At 41.5% G+C, this 19337-nt stretch overlaps 1 protein-coding gene across 3 annotated transcripts in view; it reads right to left on the reverse strand.

The window, feature by feature from the left end:
• adgrd2 (adhesion G protein-coupled receptor D2) overlaps positions 1-16040 on the reverse strand; it is a 61284-nt gene extending 45244 nt beyond the window's left edge. For all 3 annotated transcript variants that reach the window (XM_080894609.1, XM_080894608.1, XM_080894610.1), the window contains exons 1-8: positions 15582-16040; positions 15343-15400; positions 15027-15251; positions 14315-14944; positions 12746-12868; positions 7096-7190; positions 5807-6088; positions 2475-2586 (exon numbers count right to left, since the gene is read on the reverse strand). In XM_080894609.1, the coding sequence (XP_080750735.1) occupies positions 2475-2586; positions 5807-6088; positions 7096-7190; positions 12746-12868; positions 14315-14944; positions 15027-15251; positions 15343-15400; positions 15582-15626 (1570 nt within the window). In that variant the 5' untranslated portion in view covers positions 15627-16040. The remainder of the gene's footprint in view (positions 1-2474; positions 2587-5806; positions 6089-7095; positions 7191-12745; positions 12869-14314; positions 14945-15026; positions 15252-15342; positions 15401-15581) is intronic.
• Positions 16041-19337: the final 3297 nt, after the last annotated feature.

Genomic DNA, 19337 nt, shown 5'->3' on the forward strand with positions numbered 1-19337 from the left:
CATTGTTTACATGCTTATTGTTTTTCCATCGTGTTTTTTAATTGCTACGACCAATGCTGCATTCATGTGTTCATCCAGTCAGTATATATTAAAAAAATACTATGTTATTTTATCCCAAGACCCAGACCGCATGCAGTGTTTGTTATTGATTCTTTGGAATTGAACTGAATTGTATTCAGTCTGAGAGCATCTGAGTTTTGTTACTTATGTTTCTAGTTTTGGTTCTTGTTTGCTTTCATCTCTGTTCCATTTTTCATGTCCAGTCTGTCTTTGTCTCGTCTCTGTGTCCTGCCTCCATCTGTCTGATCTGTGCTTTGTCCTTTTTCTTCCCAGTCTGTCATGTCTCCATCACTGTTTATTCCCCAGTTGGTTAAATCAAATGAAGAATTGAATTTATTTCTTCTCCTCATATACAAGGTCTTGAATATTCATGTCCCATCACAACTTAAACACCTCACAGTACCTTATCGCCCCAACAGAGCACTTCCCCCTCAGACTGCATCCTATTTGTGGTTCCTGGGTTTTTAAAAGGAGAACAGGAAACAGCTGTCATGCCATCAGCTGTCAGGACCCCTGTCTTGTAGAACCAATTCCCAATCTGGATTCAGGAAACAGACCATCTTTCTACGTTTAAGATTAGGCTTTAAATTTTCCTTTAAAAAAAAAAAAAAAGCTTATAGTTATGCCTGGATCAGGTGACCTTGAATACATCCTTAGTGATGGTGCAATAAGCCTAGGCTGCTGTCGGCTTCCCATGATGCACCGAGTCTTTCTCCTTCACTCACCTCTTTTCACTACCTCTCTGTGTTTATCCACCACTTTGCATTCAATTGTTTGTTATAATTAATCCCTGGCTCTCTTTAACAGTCTGTTGTGTTCTGTCCTGCTCTTTCTCCTCATCCCAAACCGATCGTGGCAGATGTCTGTCCCCCAGTTCTTTCTTCCTGTTTTTCACCTGATTGTTGGGGTTTTCTCTGTATTTTCGTAGGGTCGTTAATATAAAGCAACCTTACAATATAAAGCGTCTTGAGGAGATTGTTGTGATCTGATGATAGTAGATGACAGCAACGGACAGGCTGTAACAGGCTGAGCGAGTTAAAATGATGTCACTCTGCAGTGATTCTTCATATTCTTCTTTTCCATTGTCAGCCAGTGCTTGTTCGTGGGTGGGGGGGTCATCTGATTGTTGGAGGCTTCTCTGTATGGGACTTAATCCAGTCTCATCCTTGTCTTTGGACTTACTGTAAGACTTTGTTTTGATGGTGTTGATTTATAGCGGGCCAATAGTGATTTGATTGGTAATGTTATTTTAATGGAGAAAGACAGAATATAAATTAAATATCTATATGAATACAGATCCATCCATAGACAGACATGCAGCCAAGTGATACACCCAGCATATCTACACAGCAAAAACTCCAGAGTTAAATTAACACTGGAGAGTGTCTATATGGGTCCACACCTCTGAGTGTTAAATTAACACTTTTGACAGTGTTATATGTTTAAAAGTAACCTAGTCAGTTTTGAAGATTAGCAATGGCTAACACTGAGCAGTGCTGATCTTCTAACACTGGAAAATAACTCAAAATGTTAGAAATATTCCAGTGTTAGAAAATCAGCACTGTTCAGTTTCCTCAGATATTGTGTCATATTAAGTTAGTGTCACATAGTGAAGAAAGGTGAAAAATTACTATACAAAGTGACCATCAGCAGACGAGAAGGCATATACTTAACTTTAAAATAAACACAGGTACACAGGTGTGCATTGTTTGTTTGTGGAGAATTTGTTAAAGCAGTAGCCAATCAGCTTTAATTGTCATAGTTGCACTGAGGACATCAAAATCCACAGGACAATGGCAGATTTTACCATTTGAGCAGTGCAATAAGGAAGTGTCTAACAGATCAGTTTAAACATCGTTTGGATACAGTTTAATCCATAAGTGTCTGAATAATAACAGTGGATTTCATTAAAAACCATCCTTATAGCTCAAATGATACTTGTCAACTGAACTGGCTGCAGTTCCTAAACAGCTAATTCAATAGTTTTGTTAAACAGTGTCTTATGATCCATGTTCATGAATACACGCTGGAAAAAAGGTCTACGATCTTAAAATTAAAGCTAAGATACATTCTGCAGTTAGTCATAGTATATCATTTTGTTAAACGTGTATTTGATTATCAGTACAAAACTCCTTTTTATGTTCTATTATTGTGTTTCTGTCATCACTGGTGAATAGATCTCATCTTTCTGAAGGTCATTTGTTACATAATTGCATTTTTTCAGAAGCTTTCTAAAACTGCTTGATGATGAAGCCAGAGCCTGTATCTGTTATACCTTTGTGTCCAAATTCCTCTGCTCTATTTTCACATTTAAGCCATTCTAATGTGTGTGTGTGTGTGTGTGTGTGTGTGTGTGTGTGTGTGTGTGTGTGTGTGTGTGTGTGTGTGTGTGTCAGAGAGAGAGATAGACTCACTGATGTTGGGGCTGCGGATGGTTAGGTGATTGGTCTCTGCCATTAAGCGAGGGCTCAGGCTGGTCACCATGTGGTCAATGCGTTTGACCACATCCATGGGGCCGTTCACCACCTCAAACACAGACCACGAGCAGGTTAGCAGCAGTGACACGTGCCCACTATGGCCTGCTCACGGCAGTCATCAAACCAAAGAAGGCAGGTCTCAAAATGGCCATTCATACAGTACTTTTATCCTCTTAACTGTTTCCCACACTGTTGCAGCAGAACTGGGCACGTACACACCTCAGTGGATGGGCCTATAATGCAGCGCACAATCAGAGATTTCCTGTTGTCTGTATTGAAAACCTGCATTCTGATTTCAATTTGCCCATTGAAGAACTGAGCCTTGGAGACAGCTGGGAGCAGAGCAAGAGAGGGAGGTTTATGGATGAGCACATGCACAGCTTTTTTAAATGGCTCATCATTGAGTCTGCGTTGAGTTGGCCTTGGACCACTGCGAGTTCTGAGGGGGAAGGGAGGCAAAGTGCTGAGAGAAACACTTGTCATAAGGCAACCTTTATACAGATCCATACACATCAATAGTGCAGAAGCAGAGGAGGAAAAAATAACAGAGTCTGGTGACAGAGATGAGGGAAAACACAGTGCAGCGAGTGTGAACAGGGTTACATGGATGCTTTTACTCAATAATTAGAGAAAATTTGGGAAAATCTGGATGACTAAGCAATGACTTGGAGGCAGACTTTAAATTTATCAGCTCTGTTCTTCATCACTGAAGCTGATGTTGAGCTCTTGGAACAACACAAACCATAGAAGCATACTGTCCTCTGGTGGATTTGAAGGAAAATAACACCTATGTTCCTACAAAACCAGTCACTGGAGCGTAAGTGGGACAACAGCCTTTCTCTTGGTCCTCACACTTCCTATCTTTTGATACTGAGCAGTGATTAGACCAGTGCTCTCTTCACCAAATTATAAAGGTTGGGCAAAGCCAATCTAACATGTAGCATCTTTTATTTAGCATCTGACGAAGAAAAGAAACATCACCAATCCTGGATCAATCAAGAGTCAGCTGTCTCATTCTGGAAAGTGCAGCAGGCAGGGAACCACTTGTACAATTAATTAGTTCTCAAAGTTTAAAAAGTTATTTTAGCATAAAGCAGCTTCGCAAATTAGGGAATGTAGTCACAGGTGTTTACGTAGCAGTGAGGTTGTAATGCCTGGGTCCTGAAAGTGTGGCCCATGGACCATCAATATAAATATAATATGATGACCATAAATAATAGAAAGTGTACCAACAGTTATGAGATTCAGCAAAGCATAGTGACATCTAGAACAATTTCTACACGTCTTTAGTACATTTCAGTTTTCAGGTACAAGCACTCTCCTTTCTTGCCATTATCCCCTCGTTGAACCTGGGATTGGGTCATGTGACATGGACTGGGTTTTATAGCACTTTTCTACTCTGAGCACTCAAAGATTGTACGAAAGCTGCCTCATTCACATAAGCACTTTTTTTTTTTTACTTGAGTCCTTTCTATACTCTGACGGATGCATCGGGTTAGTACCCTGCCCGAGGACAATTGGCACGTAGGGGCTTAAGTTGCAGTGCCATTTAGCAGCGTTATGGCTTGAGTGTAAACATTCCTCCTCATTCGTTCTGTCCTGGCAGCCGCACATGGCAGCTTGTTATTAAGGTGGCTGGTTCCCCTGCTGTCCTCCTGGCTGCAGATGCGTAACGTTTGCTGTCTGTCCTACAGATTCAGGAGGTTAAACTAGCTGAATGAGCTACCTTCCTGAGGACCAAATGGTTCCATCAGATGTGTTTCTACTTCCAGGAGGTGATGCTCCAACTCAGGATGCAAGGGTAGACGTTCCTGAGCACCCTGGGTGGGAGTTTGAAGCCCTTTAATCATCTGAGGTACTCATCAGGACTATATCCCTGAAACTAATTTTATGTTAATTGCATATAAAATTCAATACATTTTCAATAGGCTTAACAAAAGGTTTGCAAATCTATATTTAACTGTTTATATTTAGGGATGCGACTTCTGTGGATGATACAAGTGTTACGTCTGTGTGTTTTTGGTGCTTTCTAAAAGTTAGTACTTCATACCTCAAATACTTACAAACAAAGGAAATACCAGAATTCGATCTGTGTGTGCATCATAGAAGAGGACAGTGAATTCATTTTTGCTTCTAAATGTATTTTGAATTTATCAGGATCAGCTCTTGAATAGAGAACCACACACACACTCTTAAATCCACTCCCACGGTGAATTTACAGATCACCAGTGAACCCACTATTTTGTTAGTTACTTTAACTCAAGTTACTTTAAATACATGTAGCAAAGGTTTAATTCCAAATATAGAGAGTACTAAACATCAAAACAAACAGAATAATCAGCGATGAGTTAAGCAGACGTTTCCTGCCTTGCCTCCATTTTAGCCACGTTGAGCGAGAGAGCAGGAGTTTGTGCAGCAGTTCTTCAGCATATACAAAGAATAATGACCCTTAAAGACTTGTTTCCCATTTAGAAGCTGCCATTATTCCATTTATTTGAAAATCTATTCCTACTACTTGAGCTTCGGATCCTTAAAGGAAGAGTGGGTTAAGGCTGACAACTACATTCTTCTGTCTGACTGTACAATAGTAATCAGGTCAGATGTAGAGTTATATATTGCACACATTTGGAAACAAAATATGCATTAATTCCCTGAGAGATGGAACATGATCCCTAAAGTTTAGAATAACTGTCGTAGGCTATGGTTTGGGCCACATCCCATTTTTCCTGGCTGTATCTTAATTGGCCCGTGGGGATAAATAAGGTCTTTCTGATTCTGATTCTGGCAAACTAGAAAAAGTATCCTGAACAATCCTGAAAGTAATCATTTGGCATCTTCTACCTTTACGTTTATTCTAATAACAAAAAGAGGGAAAGATTTTTTGGTCTTAGAGGAACTGGCTGTTCAAACAGAAGATGCTGAAGAGAATGATGACTGTGTTTATTTGTGAATGAGGGTAAATGAAGCTTTGAGTACTCAAGTAGAGTAAAAAAGTACTATGTAAGAATCAGTCCATTTACCCTTTATCCATCAGTTTCCTTCTGTTCACCCAATCCTGGAGTGCGGGCTTGCTGCAGCCTCTCCCAGCTATCACAGGCTGACAGGCCGGTACACCCTGACCAGGACTGCCACAGGGCAGGAAAACAAGGAACTCTAAGCACTTCTGGTACAGTCTGAATGACAAGTTGAGGTTGTGTAAAAACTTCTGATATTGCGACACTGCAGGTAAAAACACACAGTCAGTATCAGAGTCACTCCGTGTGAACTACCTCTTTGATGGCTTGCCACTTTAAGGTGTCTTCTTCACTGATGATGCTGTCAGCCAAGCTGATGAAGTGCTGGCTGAGCTCCTGTATGTTGTCCTGGCTGTAGTTAGTGTCATGGGTAAATGGCTGTGAGGGGACGTCTGCAGTTAGAGACAGAAGCTGTATGAGGGACATCATGTCTGCTGGCTGCAGTCCCTCATCCCGGGTGTCCTCCAGGGCCTGGACAGAGACGTCAAGCAGGGCAGATGCCTGGGCCAGGCTGCTCAGCCCTGATGGCAGCATCAGCTAGGAGAGGACACAGCGACGCTGAGTTTTTAGTGTGATTAATATTTACTAATAACTTTCTGTGACATCAGGTTGAGTTCATGTGTTTTTATTGGTGTTTTCCTGTTGGAAAGTGGAAAAGGCCTGATAAAGAATAAGAAATCAAATTTAAAAAGTCTGGATACAGTCTGGACACAATTATTGTCACAATTATCATAAATAGCACAATAACAATATGATCACAATGTGTTTAGGAGGTGAAAAATAACAGTTGTGTTATTAGTCAGCGTCATCTCAGATTTATTTTTCATTTTAAAAAAATGCAGATTCATGTAGTTGGCAGGAGACACTAACTGCACAAAAGCATACAAAAAGAAAAAACAGTCTGATTTCCTAATGATAGCATGACCTGTATATCACTGACACACTATCAATATTTCATTTTCATATGTTGCAGTTACCCCTCCGTGAATCGCTCCCTTATCGTGGTGGAGGGGTTTGTGGTAGCGTCTCCCTACCAGGGGAGACCAGACAAAGAGTCATTCAGACCCACTATGAGCAGAGATCAAGGGAATTGTCTGCCTTCCTCGGGTAGGGTTACCGGGGCCCTGTCCTGGAGCCAGGCCCGGGTAGGGTGTGTGTCTGGTAGCAAGCCATTAGTCCGGGTACAGCCTGAAAAAGGGACATGAGCCCACCCTCTTGTAGACCCACCACCCTCAGGGGGCGCATTAGGGGTTGGGTGCAATGTGTTCTGGGCCAGGGGAGGCTAGGGGCAGAGACCCTGGCGGACCGATCCTTGTCTACCAGAACTAGCAATTGTTACATGCAATGTCACCTCTCTGGTGTGGAAGGAGCCTGAGTTAGTGCAGTTGAAAGGTCCCAGCTAGATAAAGTCCACCTCAACCCACGGTGTGGGCTCTGGAACCAGTCTCCTGATACTTTTCAATGCAAAGTATGTTACTAGATTTAAATAAAGATATAAAAAATGCAGTGCAGTTATAAAACATATAAAACATGTAGAAGTGTACCTGGCTCTGGTTGGAGAGCTTCATCAGCTGGCTCATGAAAGCAGTGGGCTGAGAGCTCTGAGAGTCACTCATCTGCTTCATCTTCAGGTAACGCTCTGTGCCAAAAACAATATGACATGAATGTAGGTGATATATAGTAAGAGCAGCATGCACTGCTGCTCACAGATCATTACTCAGTCCTGGGCCTGCTGCAACCTCCGAGAGTACAACACTAAACCCAAATCAAAAGTGACCTCCCGTACTTAGAGCTCAGATAGTGTGATTTAGTTACAGGAGGCAAAGAACTGAGACTTTATTACTCAGTATTAATGCTCAGTCGAGGACTGTAACTCCAGCAACCCTGCTTGAAACCATTTTTTTTTTTACCTTAGATCAATTCTTTTGATCAACATTTAGAAGAAACTTGGGGGGGGGGGGGGGGGGGGATACAGTGTAGGAAGTCAGTGTAGAAAACATGGAGGATCATTTTCATGGTCATCATGGTTTTGTTTTGTTTTTTGAAGGAGTACAGCATCAACTCCTCTAACAAAGCATCTTTACAGCTCATGTGTCAAAATGTTTCCAACACAGCTGAAAGTTGCATGCAAACAGGAAAGATGTGACCCTGACCTGATTTCAACGCTCAAATTTACAGTTTGTTCTGATGGCTTGAGCACATTTTTTGTAACTATTGGCTATTTTTGCAAAACTCTACACACAAATAAGAAAACTCTTCACCCAATCAGCAAAACATTGTAGTTTTCTTGTAAAAGTGAACAACCCTGCTTACAGTTTTTTCTGAATGCTTAAACCCTAACTGTGATTCCTGTAGCACAATCTCTAAAACTATTCAGACTTATAGCAAAACCACTCACTGAGTTTGCAAAACTAAAAGCACAAAAACTGCTTTGCACTCAGTTTGCAATTTTGTAACACACACTTTGCAAAACTGTAGGCACAATTCACTGCACAACACTCAATTACCAAATTTCCAACACACTCCTAGCAAAAGTATACACATGTATGGCTATCATTAACACTAACTTGCCAACTGTCTGGCACACTTTCACATGTGAAAACTTTTTTAGATAATTCGTTCACTTTGCAATCAGCCTAAGCACTATAATACAGGTAAGCTGTGTGTGCGGAGTACAATGGAGGGAGCAGGAAGAGTGAGAAGTAGAGGAGGCCGAGGAAGAGGACGTGGAGGTGAAGAAGTAGGATGAAGAGGATGACAAGGACAAGGAGGAGCAAGAGGAAGACGAGGAGGGGGGAGAGGAAGATGAGGAGGGGGGAGAGGAAGATGAGGAGGGGGGAGAGGAAGGGTAGGAAGAGTAAGAAATAGAATTGCTGATGACATCAGAGCTACAATAGTGGACCATGTAATCAACCGTGGAATGACCCTGAGGGTAGCTGGCCAACGGGTCCAGCCTAACTCGAGCCGCTACACTGTAGCAAGCATCATAAGGACATCTTGAAATGAGAATCGGTTAGTACAGTCACTTCGCACAAAGATTTGTAGCACTGCCATATGCCAATGAGAAACACACCAATACCATTGATGTAAAAATACTGAAATTGTTACTTTACAGAATTGCTAGATGACCAGATGCTGGGGCAGAGGAAGCATGTTCACTGCAGACCAAGTAACCCATATAGTCATTATGGCGATTGCAAATAATCCTATACTTGGAAATAAACACTTGTGTTTGTTTTGATGTGTTTGAACAAACACCAGTACTTGAAGTTTGGATCCCTCTATGCTTATGGATCTATGACAGAAGTATGAGCTCAAACTGACATAGCCTACCTTGTGCACAGAGAAAGCAAAGGCCAGATGTGTTTTGTATTCATACCATCAGTGTGCAGTTGGCGCATTGTGTGCTTAGTAGATGATGGCTTGTGTGTACTGTTTGATACGGAAACACCATTTTTACGAAGGTGTGAAGAGTTAATCTAGCTGTGTTTGCTTTTGCAAGAGAACTACAATGTTTTGATGATTGGGTGACAGGTTTTCTTATTTGTGTGAAGAGTTTGGCAAAATTAGCCAATAGTTACAAAAAATGTGCTTACAGTTTTTGCCCGTTGCTTGAACACCGTGAACCCATGCCTAGACTAAAGTAACACAAGTTGAAGCTTTTGTTACCATACCTCAAACACATGTACCCCTACCTTAAACAAAAGCGCTGCTTTGCACCCCAGTTCCAATTATGCAACACACTTACTCCTTTATGCAACACACATGGTCCTGCATGCTACACTCCATTTCATACATAAGACACTTCGCTCACAAAATGAAATTTCAGGGTGCCATTTGGAAAACACATGTATCCAAAATACAAAACACATCGGGTAATTGCAACCACTCAAATACACACCTGAAGGCACTTACTTGCAAAACCAAACACCAATTAGCCAACTACAAAAAGCCCTCAGCGTAGCCATTTCAAGAACTTTGCAAGCATGGATGGAGGGAGAGCAAGAGGAAGAGGAAGAGGTAGAGGAGGAGGAGGAGGAGGAGGAAGAGGAGGAGGCCGAAGAGGCCATGCACGGACCCATATTTCTGATGAAATAAGAGCAACTTTGGTGGACCATGTCATCAACCATGGCCTGACTATGAGGGAAGCTGGGCAGAGAGTCCACCCACATCTAAGCCGCTTCACAGTGGCATCTATAATACGAACATTCCGACTAGAAAACAGGTCTGTCTTCACCTCCATACCTTCTGCTCTACTCAGATGGTTTTATAGCACTGTTCTACAGTATATCACATTACCATATCAAGTGTACAGGGTGCTAATGCTCCTTTTTCAGCCAAAGTGGCTGATTCCTTATATTGAAGTACAGTGTTGTACAGTGGATGACACAGTACATACAGTAAAGTACTGTAAGAAAAATAAGCAAACCGATGACAATATGTGGTTGTATTCCTCCAGAATGACTCGAAGACCTTCTGGGGGAGGACGCCAACGCCTGTTCACACAACAGCAGGAACTTGCCGTTGTGGACCTAGTGAGGGCAGACAATGCCATCCGTCTCCACCAGCTACGACGGAAAATACTTGCAGACAGGCGACTTCGAGCTGAATATGTACGGGTACGTGTAACTGTCCCTTACATTTACAATAGAGTATTGGTGAAGTCCAGTAGCAGCTGAATATGTACCATATCAGTACCACATGGATCCATTCTGAGAGCTACACAGGTACCTGTGTGATGGGGTGAGGGTGCTGTATGTGTAGCACTGTAGTACAGTGATATGTTCCCCTTTTTTTCAGAGAATCTTGGCCATGGATGGAGCTGCACAGCCTCATGAATACATTTTCATTGATGAAGCTGGATTCGACCTGAGCAAAACAAGACGACGGGGTCGTAATGTAATTGGCCAAAGGGCAATTGTGCACGTCCCAGGGCAGCGCGGGGGAAACATCACATTATGTGCCGCCATATGCCTTCGAGGGCTTCTGCACCATCATGCAATACTAGGTCCATACAATAGCCAACACATACTCACATTTCTAGATGCTCTCCATGATATAGTTGTACAGAACAGACCAGATCAGCCCAGGTTTGTGGTGATATGGGATCATGTCAGTTTCCATCGGGCTGCTCTGGTCCAGGCCTGGTTCTCCAACCACAATCAACTTGAAGTGGTATACTTGCCCCCTTACTCACCATTTTTGAACCCTATAGAGGAATTTTTTTTCGGCTTGGAGATGGCGAGTATATGACCGCCAACCACATGCCCGCATGCCTCTTCTGCAGGCAATGGAACAGGCCTGCGGCGACATTCAGGTGACAGCAATCCATGGATGGTTTCGACATGCAAGAGGATATTTTCCCCGGTGCCTAGCGGGAGAGGACATTGCTTGCGATGTTGATGAGGTCCTGTGGCCAGACCCCAACAGACGGCAGGATCCATGAGCCCACTTATGCACAATTGTCATGGTTTTTTGTGTTTACAGTATAGTGTTTTTTCTATTGCAGTATTATTGTGTTGTTGTTGTTTTTGTTTTTTTTGCTTTATCTGAATTCATGGTACTGCAATGTACAATATTGAGTAGGTCTATTTGCTTTTTTGGTTGTTTGAAAATGTGTCTCCTGTAAATATGCCTTCTGAATGAACAATGGAAATCAAAGACTGCAGTGTTTTATATAAAGTAGACTAGTGTGTTCCCCCTGCTCTGTAAGTGTTTGCATATGATGCAAGTATGTGTCATTTTGTCAACAGAGTTACATTTTGACAAAGGAATGTCAGGTTTTGACAGCAGAGTTTAGGTTTTGGGAGTAGAGTTTCAATTTGGTGCAGATGTGAATGGTATATTTCCCAGTGTTGTGTCATGTGTACTTGTGTGTACAGTTTTGGCACAGAGAGCGGAGTTTTGCAAAATGTGTTCAAGCAGTGGGCAAAAACTGTAAGCAATCAGAAAAAACTGTAACTCTCCACACCTTTGTAAAAATGGTGTTTCCGTATCAAACAGTACACACAAGCCATCACATTAATAAGCACACAATGCACCAACTGCACACTGACGGTATGAATAAAAAACACATCTGGCTTTTGCTTTCTCTGTGCACAATAGGCCATGTCAGTTGGAGCTCATACTTCTGTCATAGATCCATAAGCATAGAGGGATCCAAACTTCAAGTACTGCTGTTTATTCACACACATCAAAACAAACACAAGTGTTTATTTCCAAGTATAGGATTATTTGCAATCTGGTCTGCAGTGAACATGCTTCCTCTGCCCCAGCATCTGCTCGTCTAGCAACTCTGTAAAGTAACAATTTCAATATTTTTACATCTATGGTATTGTTGTGTTTCTCATTAGCATACGGCAGTGCTACAGATCTTAGTGCAAAGTGACTGTATTCACCGATTCTCATTTCAAAATGTCCTTATGGTGCTTGCTCCAGTGTAGCGGCTCGAGTTAGGCTGGACCCGTTGGCCAGCTTCCCTCAGGGTCATTCCACGGTTGATTACATGGTCCACTATTGTAGCTCTGATGTCATCAGCAATTCTATTTCTTACTCTTCTTACCCTTCCTCTCCCCCCTCCTCGTCCTCTCCCCCCTCCTCGTCCTCCTCTTGCTCCTCCTTGTCCTTGTCGTCCTCTTCGTCCTACTTCTTCACCTCCACGTCCTCTTCCTCGGCCTCCTCTACTTCTCACTCTTCCTGCTCCCTCCATTGTACTCCGCACACACAGCTTACCTGTATTATAGTGCTTAGGCTGATTGCAAAGTGAACTAATTATCTAAAACAGTTTCCACATGTGGCAGTGTGCCAGACAGTTGGCAAAATAGTGTAAATAATGGCCGTAAATGTGTACAGTTTTGCTAGGAGTGTGTTGATCATTTGGGAATCGAGTGTAAAGCAGTGAGTTGTGTTTACAGTTCTGCAAAGAGAGTGCTGTGCAGTGGATTGTAGCTACAGGTTTGCAAAGTGTGTGTTACAAAATGGCAAACTGAGTGCAAAGCAGTGTTTGTGCTTTTAGTTTTGCAAACTCAGTGAGTGGTTTTGCTACAAGTATTAATAGTTTTAGAAATTGTGCTGTAAGAATCACAGTTAGGGTTTAAGCATTCAGAAAAAACTGTAAATGGCTTAAACTGGTGGAAGGTTAAATAAGTCACATCATGTACCAGACCTCTGCAGCGTACAGCCTGTGAGGCTCACCTCTGCTGCTCCTGCAGATGAAAGGCAGGAGATCCAGGCAGTCCGTCAGACCCAACTGTGGAAGCTCAGCTGACCAGCCCTGCAATGTTCTGCAGCCCTGTAGCTCCACCTGCTGGTGCACTGCTGCAAACACGTACCAATGGTCACACAAGACAAGAGTTAGTATGAAAAAAATATCTGAAGCCTTGTTAGGTGAGAATTAATGGACAGGGTATGACATTTGATTAAAGCAGAAAACTGAATAATGGTTTTAAATTATATCAAATTGCATCTGGGTAATGTGCAAACACAAATGAAACCTATCTTAGTGCTGATAAGAAAAAAAACTGCTCAGATCTAGTAAGAGGAAATATGGGGGAGTAGTCAACACTGCTAGGAGCTGTTCCTTCCCAAGCCGCCCCCCCACACACTGACTGAGCTCTGGGAATCCCCTGCAGTCATCCAGCCCTCCCTGCACACTTTCTTTCTGCTCGTTCTGGAAGCATCCCAGACTTTTCCTGTATAAATTTAATTCTTTGGTTTTATACTAAAGTAAGAATGTGACAGAAAGGCTTTTCTGTGATGCTTTGTGTAAGAACACATGAAAGAGTTATAAAGATTTTCTTTTTTGTGTAGACAGTACAGTTAGAATCAGTTCCTCCATAGTTAGAATAACAGGATGTAATTATTTTTCATAGTTTAATTTTACTGGTGACTATACATCAGTGAAATTTTAACTGTTTACTGTTATTTTACACAAGTATTTTTTGTCGCATTCTTAAAAAAGTAACTATTTCAGCCCCTTGACTGTTTTATCCAATGACTACCTTTTACATGGGTTACTGTCAGCTCAACTGTTTATTTGTTCTTGTAAGCTAGGCTGTCAGCCTGGTGGCCAAACCAGGTTGACTTTTGTTGTGAATTGCCACTAAGTAGATCAAACTGAATGAAGTGGATTCAGCTTTATTTCTGTGTTACACGTGGCCAGCTTAACCTTTACATAATTACTTTTTAGTCATTATTTTAGCTTTTGCAGTTCTTTAATAAAATGCACAGATTACGTTTAGCTGTCCTATTAACCTTAAATTTACTTACTCATCACAGCTGTTTAGCTGTTACAATTATTTAACATTTTTAACTATTTATTCATAATTTATTTGTCTTTCAGTTGCTTGTATGTTATTCTGTTTTAGCTGTGACATTTTGTTTATCTGTTACTTCTAACTAACCTACAATAATTTTAAATATTTACCAGTTTTAGATCAAATCTTTATAGTTTACTGGATAGTTTGCGCTACCTGGGACTATTTTATATTTCATTTTTTATTTTTTTAGTTGTCATTCATTTTTAAATTTGAACACTGTCTAATTATTACACTTCTCTGCTAGCTTTCAAGGCAGTTTGACTTTAACCGTCTGACATTGTGCATATTTTTAAAAAATCTACTTTACTTTGTATTTCTCCTTCATAAAGTAGAGCAAAAATCATCAAAGCAAGGTTGACAAGGCCAACAAAGTATACCAACATACAACAGCTCTTATTAGCAGAGAATAAATTTAAGTTATAGATTTTAAAAGGAGTCATCTTACCCGGGCAAAACAATCGGGCCTGCACCTCTTTGACCACAGGGTGGCTACTAAGGAGCTCAAGGTTCCAACTGAAAAGCAGGTCCTGGGTGACTGGTGAACATTCATTTAGCAGACGGACATGGTGTGATTCCAAAGACATGTTCCAGACATTTAGGTCAGTTATATTTCCAAAGAAAGGCTCTGTAAAATTCCCGCCAAAAGAGTCTTGGTCCTGCCCCAGGATCAGAATCCCATCACCGTAGATATCCCTGGAAGTGTCTGTGTCTGAGCCTGTGTCTTTCCTGTCTCCGTCCACATAGGTAGCCCAGTGGCCACCACTCTGCTGCCATGTGACACAGATTTGATGCCACGCACCATCATTTGGGAAGGATGCCTTGTATGGTAGGTGCTTCCCATGGATGATGAGCGCCAGCAAAATGCGACCCTGCATGTCTGCTTGGCCTCGCAGCTGGAACTCATTGGTAAAGACAGGTGCAGCGTAGGAAAATATGGTCGACACCTCACTCCACCATGGGTCCCACTGAACTCGAACACAAACACTGACAGATGAGAGGGCTGGGAAGGACTTGTTGACGTGTGCAAAGCCGTCACGCGACTCCTTTGGAAACTTTAGAGCTGAGAACTGCAAATCTGAAAGATGAGACCAAAAAGGTGTTTCACGTAAAACAAAACAAAACAAAAATCTGCAGCTTAAAACTGCGTTTTCACTCACACTGCTGGGAGAGCGCCACAGGCTTGGAGGCTACTCTGCTGGAATCCCTGACCCAGACGGAGGAATGAAGTCCAGCCTGCTGAAGCAGCTCCAGAACTTCCTTCTGGTCTGAGGTGATGAGAGAGCTAAACCGCCCTCTGCAGAAGCTGTCGGCCCTAGAGAAGGACAGCGAGTCATTGACCAGCTGGAAAGCCCAGTGTGGTGTAAGATACACCAGTGTTTCTCCTAGAAAGTCAGACATATACATGAAGTTTCATTAAACATGGATAATATAGAGATTTTATTTAGCCTTTAGTGGAGAAGCCAGAATTCTCACCATTTGAGCCCTCTACTCTTTCTGGCACGGCATGTGTCGGCTCACTTTCACATCCCACCTACAGGACAAAGGAAACCAGTTCACCAAAATACCAAATTAAAATAATTTGGATTTCCATGTTTTAAATGTTTGTTTGGGGTTTTTGTTTTTACATAAAAAAGGTAACAACAATGAAAAAATCACACATCAAATAATTTGTATCAATTTAAATCATTATGGAAAAATGAGAAGGTTATTACCTCAAACAGGAAGAGTATGAGTCCAGTAAGCAGGGTTCCCATCATCTCTAAGCCAGTGTAGCGTTCTGCTGTAATAAACCATTCAGGTCACCAGTGCAATTATGAATTATATTTCTGCTAAATCTAGATAAACGCCACTGATTATGAGCATTTAAGCCATAAACATTTCAGATGCTGCTGTGAGCAGTGCATGACAGTGCTGGTGGCAAGCATGTGTCACTCTTCCACAGCTGGTTCGCAATTATTCAATTTTTTCCCAGTTTATGGGAGATGTTAAATCCCTTCTTTCCTCCAACCAGTACAAAAAGTAGTGTGAGGTAATATGGGAACAAGATCCAGCTACACCGGATAATGGAACCCAAATCCAGACGAGTACCGCTAATACCTCAACCACAGTGTTCGATATACCCTGCAGTGCAGTCTGATCTCCTGACTGGGAGAGAGCTGGCGATCCCAGTGCATCTGTCCAACAATCCCAGTCTGTCCTGCCTCCTCTTTGCGACAGACTCAAACTCCTCCCTCTCCTTCTGCCCTCCACCCTGAAACCATCGGGCTTTGTCATGCAAATAGAGCCATTTTTAAAAGAAGCCTATTTACGTAAGCAGTGTCAAGCATTTGCCAGAGAGAGTTCAGCAGCAGCAGCAGGGTGGCAGACATTTTTACTGTATGGGCCTTATTTATGTTTACTACAGAACACTTTGTGTTAAGTGGGGCATCTGTTTCATTATTGTACTTCAAAGTTAGTAAAACATTAGTGCTACTCATGTAATCCACCCACAAAGTTTGTCTTTGTAGACAGATTTCATCAGGTGGCTTTGTGCATCATGTCAGCGAGCTTTTACAAGCATCAAGCATCTCCTCACCTTCACAGTACACTTCCTGCATCAAACAGGCATCTTCTGCTCTGAGGTTTATCCAGTGGCATTGCACTGACTATGTGTCAACAGCAAAAAGGAAGGGCAAGAAACATACACTGCATTTTACAGGTTGTAAGCAAACCACTGGTTAAACTGGAACTTATATAGCACTTTTCTAGTCTTCTTGGCTGCTCAAAGCATATTAAACTACAAGTCACATTCACCCATTCACATTGTGTACTCTTCAAACACTACATTTACTGTACCTGTACAATTAACCTGACACACATGGACTGTTGGAGGCAGCCAGAAGAAAACCAAATGAGTTATTTCTATTGTGTCATCCTGCGAGGTGGTGCTTGTGTAACAAAGGCTGCTAAAATCACTAACCAACAACAAGAAATCCAGCCAGCAGTCGTACATTACAACGACTTTATGTCTGACAGTTTTAAGTACATGGCGTAGTAAAAGTATTTTCCAAAGACTGCGATTATTGTCTTATTCTGCAGTAGTACTGATACTGCAGTAGTACTGTGCTAAAGCTATTTCCTCCAGTCAGACGCACAGTTGAGGTGAGGTTCTCAAAGATGCAGAAAGTCTGGTTACTCCTGTGTTCATGTGCCTTCCCCTCACAAGAACCTGTAATTCAGTTTGCTAATGCCAAAAAATATCTTTTCATCTAATAGAGTCAACAGCAAGTTCAGTCAGAACACACTTCATAATTTTTTTTAACTGATTTACATGACACTGAGTGAAATAAGTATTTTATCCCTGAGCCAGAATTGTCAAGTAGGGCAGTCGTCTACAGCAACTGGTTGGGCTGAGGCGAGGAAGACCAGTGTTGGTCAAGTTACTTGAAAAAAGTAATCAGTAACTAATTACAGATTACTTCCCCCCAAAAGTAATCCCGTTACTTTACTGATTACTTATTTTCAAAAGTAATTAATTACTTAGTTACTTAGTTACTTTTTAAAAACACGATTTACAACCTGAAGAGGTGATAAAGTGATAGATCTTTCAGCCCAATTCTACTTTTTCTACATAATCCATCATACAAAATGTAATCAAATGGAAAAGTCTCTTTTTAAAACTTGTTTTATTAGTTTTAATCTTTTAACTTTATGCATCAAGTAAAAATTTAATTATCTGCAACATTCTCTGACTGGAAGAAATTTGTTTAACATTTAAACCTATTTTCTGCACATTCCAGCACATAAAATGTTTGGTTTTTTTCGTGTTTACACTCAGTCTTTCAAATAGATGCAAGTAAAACGCAGCAGAAAATAAATAAAGTCAAAGACTCAGCGGTCCTGTTGCTCTATTTTCACCTGTAAAGCAGGAGTGGGGCAGGCAGAGGTTTACCCTGGTGCAGGTGTGCCGCGGTCAGTGGATGAATCCACGAGTTTCTCTGTGAGTTTCCCGTTACGTCGTAGCTACTAGGTGCTTGTTGGAAGTTTAGGGGTTTTTTCACTGTAAAAAGAAGTTTTCTTCCCACGCACAGCGGACACTAATGTTTTTGTCACTTTGTATGGAATCAAACTCAAAGTAAGGTCAGTGCTTCCACGCTTTAAACGCTGCACGCTCATACTCTCTCTGCACTCGATATATGATCCATTGTTGATCTGCACACAGCTGTTGTCACGAACGTCGCACTCGCTTACGTCACTGTCATGAGACATTCTCGCAAAAAATCACGGTTTTAGTAACGCAGTAACGCAGCGTTCCTACGGGAAAGTAACAGTAATCTAATTACCGTTTTTGCGATAGTAATCCCTTACTTTACTCGTTACCTGTAACGCGTTACTGCCCATCTCTGAGGAAGACAGAAAAAAAGACAGGCTGTGGAAGACAGCCAGAGATTACTAACAGCTAATGATTAAATGCAGAAAGCACATAGAGAAATGAAAAAGGTGTCGAAGAATTTTACTATTCTAGGCAAGACTGTAGATCTGCACAAGGCTGGAATGATTATTAAATTAGGCAAGGGGCCAGTTGCATTAAGAGACTTGACTGGGCAATACAATGTCAGTAATGAAAATAAATGACTGGACTGCTGTCAACGCTTATAGGGCTGATGCACAATGGCCCTTCAATTGACTTATTAACCCAAAATCCTGTCAGCTCACCAGGCTAATGCCCAGTATGATTCAGTAAAAGGACTAGCTGTTATAGTCCCTGATGATGCATTGCTTTAAATGGAGAGAATCTTGAGGGATGGCTGTTATGAGGAAAGGCAGCCCAGAAACTTTACCAGCAGCACATACCGACAACAAAGGAGCAGCTAAAGTCCGGTCAAAAATTTGTGGAGGGAGCTGAAGTTTTGAGATGCCAAGTGGCAGCCAAGAAACCGAAATGATGTAGACGGTGTTTGTAAAGAGGAATCGGCTGGAATACCTCCTGAGACAAATCAAATTCACATTTTATTTGTCACATACACAGTCATGCACAGTACGATATGCAGTGAAATGCTTAGACAACTGCTCGTGACCTAAAGAAAAAAAAGAAAAGGCTATGATTAAGATAGGAAATAAATATGAAAAATTAAAAAGGGTAAATTTAACAAGGAAGGAATAAAACAAAATATAAAAATTAAAGTTAAAAATGAAATAACTGTACAACAAAATACACAATACACAGTATAGAACTATATAAGAATGTATGACGAAATATAAATATATATATACACAATAACAGCAGCTGTACAAGTATTAACTGGAAATGAAGAATATAGTGACCAGTGTTGTGCAATCCACATTATGTCTTGTGCAGTGCAAATATGCTTAAAGTGATGAAGTGAAAACAATGTCCAGAAAGTCCAGTGTGTGTGTAAGAACTGTATGTGTGGGTCAGTACTGTGTGGTGGTGTGATTGAGAGACCGTATCGCCTGCAGGAAGAAGC

This window comes from Rhamphochromis sp. 'chilingali' (genome assembly GCF_963969265.1).
Source record: "Rhamphochromis sp. 'chilingali' genome assembly, chromosome: 10".
Lineage (NCBI taxonomy): Eukaryota > Metazoa > Chordata > Actinopteri > Cichliformes > Cichlidae > Rhamphochromis > Rhamphochromis sp. 'chilingali'.